This window comes from Rattus norvegicus, chromosome X (assembly GCF_036323735.1).
Source record: "Rattus norvegicus strain BN/NHsdMcwi chromosome X, GRCr8, whole genome shotgun sequence".
Lineage (NCBI taxonomy): Eukaryota > Metazoa > Chordata > Mammalia > Rodentia > Muridae > Rattus > Rattus norvegicus.
The window spans coordinates 127,339,030-127,351,292 of NC_086039.1; the positions used below are offsets into that span (position 1 = coordinate 127,339,030).

Sequence of the window (12,263 nt, forward strand, 5' to 3'; positions counted from 1 at the left end):
ATAGTACATAAGATGAGATGATACCATCTCTCCTTATAGTTACAATTTACTATGTCTGGCAAAACACTGATGGTTTTTATAATAATCAAAACTGGTGCAAGCAACAGAATGTCATTATTTTGGGAAGAGATATCTGTTTATTTTTACAGATAAATATATAAAATGAGTAATATTTGACGATCATATTAAATATTTCTATTTCACTTTTATTTTCATTTTTATGGTAAAGGCACAAAATAAAATATTAGATGCTGTTATTAACATTCATTCATATTTCCTTTAATACTGGGCTTCATATTTCTGAACAGTCTGTGCTTCAAAGTAATTTTACTTGTAAAGCACAGTATTGTTCCTGCTTTCATGTACAGAATATGTTTTGTTTCTGATCAGAAGCAGATGATGTTTTCAGCACCCAGAAGGCATTGTAGATCCTGGAAATATCACAAAAGCTGGTACACACATGGTGCCTTCCTGGTAGTATCAGATGTGTATCTAGATTGTGTCTCTAGCAAAGAGCATCCATGGAAATAGCAGGAATATACAAGGCAGGTAGGTGGAGACCAGATGCAAGCTTCTAAAAACACAGTGGTATAAAAATGCAAGAGACATTTATCCAATGAATTGAGTAATATGATTTAACTGGATATGGCAGAACAATATGACCCACTATAGATCTTGCCAATGCATTTGCCTGGTAAATAACATAGACACATCAATTTAACAACTTTAGATTTGTTTTCCTTCTCTGTATCCTCATGTAAATCTTATGACACCTTACTCAAATCCCATCTGACATCCAAAATTCTCAAAAAAGGGACTTCTTTAGTAGTTAGTAGGGAGGTGATATGAAAATGACACTTTTACAATATTCTATTTATCTTCATACTTTTACTTCTTTTAGGATCCTTTGGCTTGAGAATATTAAGTGGAAAATTTCAAATGTAAGATTAAATTTACACTGTGCTCTAAGCAATGTGATGAAATTTCACACCTTTCTAAAGTGTATATGTTACCTAGTAGTTACTTAGTAGTAGTTGCCCCATTATCAGATTGTATCCTATGTAACATAATACTTGTGTTCCAATAACCCTTATTTTAATTAATACAGTCTGTGGTTTAGAAAAATAGAGGGGGAATTGATTTTAATAAGGGAATAGTAGGCTATTGATTTTCATTCTTCCTGGTAGCTTATTTATTCTTACTTTATTTCTTAATCTATGCTACAGAAAAGTCAGTTTGGAAGAAGTGGATATTTTGAACCTTGGATTATTGTGCAGGGAGAGCCACAAATAGTACCCTTTTGATATTTTCTGTAGTTACAGTAGTGGAAATTAAGAGACAGAAATGAACCCTAGAATATTATGCAGTATGGGAGAAACTTGAACATGCCATAATAATATTGATAAAGATAGCAGTGGAAGAAAATAGATGAAAAATGTCAGTTGTGATAGAATGTATGGTTTGAGATCAAAAAATGAGAGGCTGGTATTCAAATGACATGTGTAGGAATTAGTATTACATTTGAAAATAGAAGGTTCTTTTTTTGTGAGAGTTACTGAGATAGGAACTATGCAAGAGTTGACCAGTGTCTCTATCCTCTTACACAAAAATGGGGAAAAAAAAAGAAAAAAAAAAACATTTTTCCTGAAGCTTATGGTTGCTGACAGAAAGACTCAGAAACTTCTTTTCAGCATTAAAAACGTAGACTTGTACAGGTCAGCTTGTGGGGCAGCTGACCAAAATACATAAAGTAGGAGATACAAGTGACTACCTGGAGGTTCTATACTTTATTTTGCTCAAAGAATGTTTATTAAGGTTGTTTATTATATGAGTGCTCATTTGACGTTTTGAAAGTCCTTTATCATAAATATAATCCTTCTGTCTTGTGACAAACAACAACTATAATAATCACTCTGGACCTCCATGCTGGATAAATTCTATTTAATCTTGAGAGATAAGATTCCTTCTGTATTTCTGAGGTAATTCTTTTATTATTTCTGCAGTGTCTGGTGGCCTGTGATACATCACCAATTCTGGTGACACACTTCCTTTAGAAATTTCAGAATAGTGAGAGGGTAGACAGCACAGCAGATACCAAAGCTTTTGAGGATTGACTCTTTTGTTAGGGAACCTTATTAAAGGAACATGTGACTTCATGACCCTACTGGCAGAAGCTGTCCTGCTGCCCATTGTGACTCCTGATAAGTCATAAAATTTTTGGGAGTCTCAGAAACTCTTGACATCCAATATTCTTCACTTCAGCTGCAAATATTCCATCACAGAATTTTAGTTTGGAGAGTGAAGTTCTGAAATTTTCTTTTCCTTTTTCATGGGTTGAGGATATGCACCTTTGTTGTGGGATCCTATCTTTTAGTCTTCCTAGAAGACCTCCTGGCTTCTTCTTCCTCCTCACCTACTCAGCCAATGAAATGGTATTGTTCATCACTGTTCCCTTTAACTTTCAAACTTTCATTTGAAATTTGTAATGTCCCCAAACTGCGCATCTCTCTCTCCCTCCCTCCCTCCCTCCCTCCCTCCCTCCCTCCCTCTCTCTCTCTCTCTCTCTCTCTCTCTCTCTATATATATATATATATATATATATATATATATATATATATATATATATATATATACTACTCCTACTGAGAACTCCATTTTCTAGTCTTCTTGATGCCAGCTTTGCAAACTCAGCTTTCTGTTTTAGGTCTCTGACAATATACCCCTGCACCTGGTGAATTAGAAGACACGAAACCCCATTTTGCTTTACCTTGCTATAACTCTAACCCATTATCTCTTGCTTGTACCGTTTTCCCATCCTAGAAATTCTACCTTGATTTTCAGCAACAGGTATGTTGTTAAAGACTTCATTTTTTTATTGGACATTTTCTTTATTTACATTTCAACTGTTATCCTTTTCCAGGTTTCCCTCTGGAACCCCCTATCCCATCCCCCCCTTCTATGAGGGTGCTCCCTTACACACCCACCCACTCTCTCCTGCCTCTCTGCCCTAATTCCTTTACACTGTAGCACTGAGCCTTCACAGGACCAAGGGCTCTCTTTCCATTGGACAAGGCCATCCTGTGCTACATTTGCGACTGGAGCCATTAGTCCCTCCATGTGTATTCGTTGGTTGGTGGTTTAGTTCCTGGGAGTTATGCACTAGCTTATAGTCTCCAGAGAGACCTTCTTCTGCATACGTATCTGTTTCTGTGCTCACTGAAATTCCCACAATATCTACCCTGCCTGTACTTCTTGTTGGCAGTATAAGGATAAATATGGCTGTTCCCAGAATGCCTTGCAGCATGACTCAACTTTTTCTCCCTTTGTGACGTATTCCTTAACTAAGTTTCAGTTACAGTTGAGTACGGTGGGCTTGGTCAGAAGATCAGCTTGGCTTTTGTCGGAAGGAAGGACGGAGAGGAGGAGTCACATAGGAAATGAGTATTGGACAAAGGCTAAAGTAGGACTGAGTCTGGAGGCAAGGGGGTAACAATTTGGTCACATGTATGGTACCTTTTTCAGTGACCATAGTGGAGGTTCATGAGAATGTTATTTGGCTAAGGTGCAACAGCCATGGCAGTCGAATTTGGGGACCAGAGTAGTGGCTTCCGCCATACTGAAGTAATCAGATTCATTAATAATGAAGTCCTTGTGAATGGAGGGGGTCCTGAATTCTATATGACCTTTCACTCTCAGTCTTGGAATGAGATAGAAGATCAGCTTCAAACCATCCTTGTCGACCCCAAAGTGCCACGCTGCTTCAAGAGGGCTTGTACCTGGAGCGCTTTGGCTTTGAGCGTGAGAGTGGCTGCCAGGCAGCGTGAGCAGCAGGCACGTAGAGTTTGGAGGCTGCAGGACCAGGTGGGAGAGCATGAGTCAGCTTCCTGGACTCTGGTCTCTGAACTACAGAGGTTGCGAGAAGAGAGGGACCAGGCAGCCGCTCAACTTCTGTCTACACAGGTTGCGCTCCAGGAGGCAATGGATGAGCGGGAAATACTTCGTGGGAGGCTGCTCCAAGCAGAGAGATCTGCGTTGGCTGTTGTACCTGAACCTACAATGGAGCACCGTAGAACATCAATGTGGTCGCTTGAGGAAGAGGAACTGGAATCCCAGAATAGGTCCCATTTGCAGGCTCAGATGACAATCTTGTCTTGCGTACCTGGACTTCCAAGTTCTTGGGTCCAAGCAGTGCATCCCTTTCTTCGAATGCCTGTGCTGCATCCACTACCACTCAATGCACCATTCTCCTTAGGAGTCCCATATTCAACACCTGTACCATGTTCAGTGTTAATGGACACAGGAGCAACAGCAGCAGCCATGGCCACAGCTTTACCTCACATACCTCCTTCAGGAATCTACCCAGCTGGCTTGTGGGTTACATTGGGTTCCCAGGAAACAATAGCTCCCACTTGGGATCAAATCTGCCATAGGGAGAATGAATGTTCTGAGATCCTCCAAGATCTAAGTCACCTGACAGACAATGTAAGCCACAGTGAAGAAGAAGGCCCAGAGAAATCTCAAGGAACATCTCTCCATAGGGACAGCAGCAAGAACAGCCACAAGGAAAATGATGCCAAACCCCGGATGATGGCAGCCACTGAGAAGAAAAATCTAGTGATACACCAGAAAACACCTGCAGTGGAGGTCAACAGTAATCCCAGCACAAAGGAAGAATCAGTAATGCCCCAGGGGATAGCTGCACAGGGGAAAAAAAGCAGCTCCACCCAGAAGAAATGTCTAGGAACTTCCCAGAAGGTGGCTGACTCGAAAGAGAGCATCTGCCACAACAACAAAAGTGTTTCTGTGACAATTTCCAAGGAGACAGATACCTCAGGGAACAAAACCACACCTTCCCTGAAAAAATATCCAGGGATTCTCTTGAGGAAGCCTGACCTGGGAAACAAAGTTAGCTGCAACAAGAAAGACGATACAAAGATACACCAGAGGGTGGCTAACCTGGGAGAAGGAATCAGAAATGTCCAGAAAGAAGACACTTTTCAGCAGATGACAGGCCTGGCTACTGGTGGGAGTCCTAATGAGAAGAAAACTCAGACAGTGCCACAGGGGACTATCAAGAGCCAGAGCCAGAAGGAAGAGCCAAACAAGGTCCAAGCAAACCACCCGGGAAAATGTAAAAGTTATTTTACGAATAAAGGCCCTAAAACCCAACTGGCTCCAAAGCAAAAGGTCAAGCCACCTCAGGAGATAAAAGCTTTAGAATCCAAGCAACCTCAAGGGACAAAATCCTCTGAATCCAAGCAACATGAAAAACCCCTCTCACACCGTACTTCAGTGAATTCTGTCTGTTCATCATGTAAAGCTGTGAATCGCTCATGCAAGGGTTGCTATAAATGTGCAAAAGCAAGTGCTCAACTGGAAAGAAAAGATGGTGATCCATAACAAACTCATTATTTCAGGAAGGTAGGTAATAGACACACTCCAAAGGGAAAACCAACTTTTTAAGATCCACCCATCCGTCTTCTGATCCAATTGTAACTTTAAAGCAAAATTAAATGCATAAAAGTATAGAGAAAGATGAAAATTCCTTATCCTACTTTCCAATTTAACTACTTTTACTCAATCATTATGGGAAGGCACATATACATGCAAATGTACCCATACTTATATTCTTATTTTATTAACTTATTTGAAGCAATTAAGAAATATTTTGGAATGTCACATCAAGTTCTTAAATTGTGACTAATAATTTTATCATTATTTTGCAGATGGTGGAGTTGGTATGGCTGCTCCGGATTCTATGACATCTCCGAGAAACTTCTCATGAATCCTCTAAAAAACATTCTTCACTCTTTTCTTCTTAATTTCATTTTCTTAAAAGCATACATTTGACCAGTAGCAGCCATATGATTTTACAATAAAATCAATGTTGCATTTGTAACACCACATTTCTGAAAAGATTAGTGTTTATGTTTGCTTCTTCTTTGTATTCTGTTTAATGGGGATGTCATATTTATGTGTCTAAGCCCTGCCATAAGTGTTGCTGAAGAAGCTTCACATACACCATTAAAATAATCCCTAAGAGCTAAAAAACAAAACCTTGATTTTAATGGAACCTCATCAGTGTGATTCACATTGACTTGAGACAAGAAGCATGATCAATTGGGAAAGAGGATAGTCTTTGGTAATTATTGGGGCTAGGGGCTGGATAGTGAAATAATTTTTTCTGGGACAATGAATTAACTTGGAAAGGCATGCAGAGATGCAAATCATGAAACACTTGCTATTGTTTAATGTTTGCTAGGAGATGGAACTTATTGTATTTTCTTGTGCTCACATGATGATTTTGGATGAGCTAGCTAGATTGCATGTGAGAATATAATTTGGAAAAATAAGGTGCCATCTATTTTCTGGATAGAAATACAGTGCAGATCCATATTTGTAGTCATATTTAGAGTCAAAATTAAAGAGTTTAATGAAAGACCGATACACTCAAACTGTTCCTCTTCTTGGTCCCAAAACAGGGCAAATGATCAGGGACAAGATCAGAAAAGTAGACTCATGAAAATGGAGGCAAGGCTTTTCTGAACCTTCTACTATTTCCCCTGTCTTGTGTTACAGATATTTTCCTGGCTACTCACTCACCCTCCTGCCTGAGTTATCCTGAACAAAGTACTTAGGTATTTAATCTGGCCTCATTACCAAACTGCCCATATTCTAAGGTCCTTTCCTATTAATAGTGAATGGAAAGCAACAGCAGAACCATCATAGTGCTATACATGGATGGTGCTTCTCTGGTCTGAACTAATTAAATGAAAAATAGAACTAGTGCATGGAGAAACTATTCTTACTGGGCCCAATCTGCAGGTTCTTAGCTCCCACAAGACAGAGATTACAGGGCAATTTAAAATCATGATGAAGTTGACTGTGGGAGTTTATAGCTCTCTGAATCTAAACTAATGGTATGCGTGATTTCCCTGAAAGATTACACAAAGATTAACAAGATCTACTTTTGCAATTTTCTCCCTGATGCTATCTACTATTAAATAGTATGCATGATTGCCTAGTTTTGATGTTATTCACTATTGGACAGTCCCTCTTCTTTCTTGGTGCTAAGAATCAGAGGAGTTGTGAATGGTACAAGAGAACAATCGACAACTATTTTCCCTGATATTTCTTATTGCTCAAGGTCTGGGAAGAGTCTGTGAGAAGCATTGTTGTCCTGGGAGGTTCTGGTGGAGCCGGACCATACATAGAGCAAAGAACACCAAATTCGTAATTACATCCATTCTCAGCTTTCAGGGTAGAAACAAGTACAAATCCCTTCTATTGAATCGAAAAGAATGTATCTGTAACATTCCTGGTTTCCCTAGTACTGTCCCTGAGCACAAAGACCTCATGTCTTTCATGTGTCACTGCTCACATTGGGCTGTTTTTCTCACTTTTGTTCATGTTGTTCAGTCTGAAACCACAGTTTATGAAATGGTACTACCCACATTTGGCTCTTCTTAGCACTGTAAATAATATAATCATAACATATTATACACTCATACCCAGAGCCCCAATTCCTACATGATTTGTAGGTATTAGCATGTTATCTACTGGAGATTAATCACCACAAATCTACCCCCTGTCAACTTGACACACAAAAATAATCACCTTTAAGACATAACATTATACACTTTGTCTCCAGAGTCTCATTGTCACATCATAATACAAAATATATTCACTTCAGCATGAAAAGTCCCCATAGTCTTTAACAGTTCCAACACTATTAAAAGTATAGAGAAGCTTCTGAGTCTTGGACAATCTCCCAACTGTGAACCACCATAACTACCAAAACAAGTTGCAAGATCCAATATATAGTTACAAAAATAATTTTATTATTCCAAAGGAAGAGAATAGGTCCAGAACAAAGAAATATTGGACCATATTAAGACAAACTCACATCATGAGAAACACAAAATCCTGTACTTGTATGTATAGGGCACCTCAGAGTGCTGGTAGAATCATCTGTGTTGCAAAGAACTTCAGTAGCACCGCCCCTGTAACTCATGTCATAGCTTATGATATATTTAACTTCTTTCTTTGGCCAACTCTACTTCTTTTGTGAAGCTTTTTTGCAGTAGATTAGCCTTGGTTCTCAAACCCCTAACATATAGTACTTCATACAGTGCTATCCCTGACCAACCGCTTGTTGCCTGGCCTCAACAGATGTCTGAAACCATTAGACAAGTTTCCATGACTCATTTTATCCTACATCTTTCAAGCCACGAAACTAGTAACAGACAGCTTTGTCATGATCTGCTCCTAAGTTAGAATGGAGTCTGACTCACAAGGGTGAGGTTGCATCAGCTTCTTTGCTCTGATCTCAGGGAAACATTTACTCACGAAGTTACTTTCAAGGAAGAGGAAATCAAGGACCAATGCATTATCACTTTAGGCTCTCTCTTTAGTAGGTAGTATCTTTCCATCGGGATACGTTTTTTTTTTTTTTGCTTGATCAGTCTAAACACTTGCTTTCTCTTATTCTTTTGGGGGTTGGAAAGGTTGGGCACCCTCATAGAGGCAAAGGGGAGGGAGGAGAGGGAGATTGTGAGATGGTGGCTTTTGGAGGCATAAGCAGGAAGTGGGATATCATTTGAGATGTACATGAATGGAAAGATTAATAAAAGTAATTAATTATTATGACAGACTGTATATATTTAGCCCAGGGAGTGGCGCTAATAGAAGATGAAACCCTTTGGTGTAGCCTTGTTGGTGTAGGTATGTCATTGTGGGCATGGGCTTTAATAACCTAGTCCTAGCTGTCTGGAAGTCAGTATTCTGCTAGCAGCCTTTAGATGAGGATGTAGAACTCTCAGCTACTCCAGAACTATGTCTGCCTAGATGTTGCTATGTTCCCACCATGGTGACACTGGAGAGAACCTCTGAACCTGTAATCCAGCCCCAATTCAATGTTGTCTTTACAAGAGTTGCATTGGTCATGGTGTCTGTTCATAGCAGTATAACTCTAGCTAAGACAATTATTAATAAAAATAAAGTTAATAGCCAGAAGCTGGAAAGAACCCAGATGCCCTTCAACAGAGGAATGGATACAGAAAATGTGGTACATCTACACAATGGAATATTACTCAGCTATCAAAAACAATGACTTTATGAAATTCATAGGCAAATGGCAAATGGTTGGAACTGGAAAATATCATCCTGAGTAGGTAACCCAATCACAGAAAAACACACATGGTATGCACTCATTGATAAGTGGCTATTAGCCCAAATGCTTGAATTACCCTAGATGCCTAGAACAAAAGAAACTCAAGACGGATGATCAAAATGTGAATGCTTCACTCCTTCTTTAAAAGGGGAACAAGAATACCCTTGGCAGGGAATAGAGAGGCAAAGATTAAAACAGACACAGAAGGAACACCCATTCAGAGCCTGCCCCACATGTGGCCCATACATATACAGTCATCCAATTAGACAAGATGGATGAAGCAAAGAAGTGCAGGCCGACAGGAGCCGGATGTAGATCGCTCCTGAGAGACACAGCCAGAATACAGCAAATACAGAGGCGAATGCCAGCAGCAAACCACTGAACTGAGAATAGGACCCACGTTGAAGGAATCAGAGAAAGAACTGGAAGAGCTTGAAGGGGCTCGAGACCCCATATGTACAACAATGCCAAGCAACCAGAGCTTCCAGGGACTAAGCCACTACCTAAAGACTATACATGGACTGACCCTGGACTCTGACCTCATAGGTAGCAATGAATATCCTAGTAAGATCACCAGTGGAAGGGGAAGCTCTGGGTCCTGCTAAGACTGAACCCCCAGTGAACTAGATTGTTGGGGGGAGGGCGGCAATGGGGGGAGGATGTGGAGGGGAACACCCATAAAGAAGGGGAGGGGGAGGGATTAGGGGGATGTTTGCCCGGAAACCGGGAAAGGGACTAACACTCGAAATGTATATAAGAAATACTCAAGTTAATAAAATAAAAAAATAAATAAAAATAAAGTTAATTAAGTTTATATCCCATTATCAGTTTCTCCTTACTATCTACCATGTTCCTCCCTCTTCCTACCCCTCCCCCATTCTCCTGTCCTCCCTTTCTCCTCAGAAAAGAGGAGGCCTCACATGGATATCAACCAACCTTGGTATATCAAGTTGCAATAGTACTAGATGAATCCTCTCTTATTGTGCCTAGATAAGGCAGCCCAATTAGGGCAAAGAGACAATAGACAGGCAAAAGAGTCAGAGACACCTCCTGCTACTTCTGATAGACGCTCCACATGAATACCAAGATGTACAACTCTTACATTTGTGCAGGGGCCCTAGGTCTGTCTCATGCATGCTCTCTGCTTGGTTGTTTAGACTTTGTGAGTCCCTATTAACCCAGGTTAGTTGATTCTGTAGGTTTTCCTGTGGTATCCTTGACCTCTCATGGTCCTTCAACCCTTCTATTCCCCTTTAAAAAGATGCCCCAAGCCTACCTAATGTTTGGCTATGGGTCTCTGCATTTGTTTCCATCAGTTGCTGTGTGAAGCCTCTCAGATGGTAGTTATGTTAAGCACCTGTCTGCAAGTATAGCAGAATATTATTAAAAGTGTCAGAGGTGGGCTGTATCTCATGGCATGGGTTTCAAATTGTCTAGCCTTTCCCTCAATTTCTGCTCTATTATAATGCCTGCACCTTTCATAGGCAGGACAAATTGTGGGTTGAAGGTTTTGTGGGTGAGATGGTGTCACAGTCCCTCCATTGGAAGTATTTTTTCCCTATTTTCTGGATATGGCCTCTTTAGATTCTATATTCCCCATTGCTAGAAACCTTAGCTAGGGTCACCCTTATTGATTCCTGGGAGTTTACGTTGTCTTAACTTTCTAGATCATTCCAGAGATGCCCTTAACTCTCTCTCCCATTAATCGCTCACTCCATTCTTGATTCAATAGATCCCTCCTGCTCTCCTCTCCACCCCTTCTCCCACCTATCCCTCTACCTCTATCAACCCCCAATGTCTATTTCCCCTATTCTGTGAGATTCAAAAATCCTTCCTTGAGGCTTCCCTTTTACTTAGTTTCTTTGGTTCTGGTGACTGTAGCATGGTTATCCTGTATTTTATGGCTAATATCCACTTATAAGTGAGTACATACCATGTTTTTCTTTCTCGGTCTGGATTACCTCATGTAAGATATTTTGTACTTCTATCCATTTGTCTGCTAATTTCTTGATGTCTTTGTTTTAAATAACTTAGTAATGTTCCATTGTGTAAATGAATCACATTTTTAAAAGTCCATTCTTCCACTGAGAAACATCTAGGTTGTTTCCAACTTCTGGCTATTATATAAAGCTGCTATGAACATAATGGACAAGTGTCCTTGTCATATGGTGGATATATGCCAAGAGTGGTATTGCTGGGTCTTTAGGTAGAACTATTCCAAGTTATGTGAAAAAACTGCCACATTGATCTCCAAAGTGTCTGTACAAGCTTGCATTCCCACCAGCAATAGAGGAATGTTCCCCTTGCTCCATATCCTTGCCAGCATATGCTGTCTCTTGAGTTTTTTTATCTTAGTCATTGTGATTGGTGTAAGAATCTCATAGTCATTTTGATTTGCATTTCCCTGATAACTAAAGATGGCGATTATTTCTTTAAATGCTTTATGGCCATGAGAGATTACTATGCAAAAAATCTCCTTTTATATTAATTAATTAAAATTTTCCACAATTCATTTTTAAAATTTATATTACATCCCAATCATGGACACTTCTTCTTCCTCTCCTCCTGTCCTGCAAATTCCTTCCCCCATTAAACCCTCCTTTTCTTCTCATAGAAGGGGAAGTCCTTCTTGGGTACCACCCCACCTTGGAACATCTAGTCCCAGGAAAAGTAACCTCCTCTCCCACTGAGGCCCAACCAGGCCATCTAAGTAGGGGAATGGGATCTGATGGCAGGTTTAGAGTTAGAGATAGTCCCTGAATTAGAGAACCCATATGAATACCAAGCTGGACATCTGCTACAAATGTGTGGGTGGCCAAGGTCCAGCACCTGCATGTTCATTAGTTGGTAGTTCAGTCCCTTTGAGGCCACATGGGCCCAGGTTAGTTGACTTTGTAGGTCTTCCTGTGGTGTTCTTGACCTCTTTCCCCATGTTCACTCACTTTTATCCTCTATTCCTCCCTGACCTCTGTCTGATATTTGCCTGTGGGTCTCTGTATCTGTTTCCATCTGCTGTTGAATGAGGCCTCTCAAAAGACAGTTGCTCTAGGTTCCTGTCTGCAAGCAAAACAGAGTATCATTAGTAGTGTCA

At 40.2% G+C, this 12,263-nt stretch overlaps 2 protein-coding genes across 2 annotated transcripts; one reads left to right on the forward strand and one right to left on the reverse strand.

Moving 5' to 3' along the window:
- Positions 1-1,941: 1,941 nt before the first annotated feature.
- Mrps36l1 (mitochondrial ribosomal protein S36 like 1) lies at positions 1,942-2,190 on the reverse strand. The gene has a single exon (XM_017602223.1). The coding sequence runs from the start codon at positions 2,188-2,190 to the stop codon at positions 1,942-1,944; it is 249 nt and encodes an 82-aa protein (XP_017457712.1).
- A 1,211-nt stretch (positions 2,191-3,401) lies between these two features.
- Tex13c (TEX13 family member C) lies at positions 3,402-5,904 on the forward strand. The gene is made up of 2 exons (NM_001195270.1): positions 3,402-5,421; positions 5,727-5,904. The coding sequence occupies exon 1, from the start codon at positions 3,574-3,576 to the stop codon at positions 5,398-5,400; it is 1,827 nt and encodes a 608-aa protein (NP_001182199.1). The 5' UTR covers positions 3,402-3,573; the 3' UTR covers positions 5,401-5,421; positions 5,727-5,904.
- Positions 5,905-12,263: the final 6,359 nt, after the last annotated feature.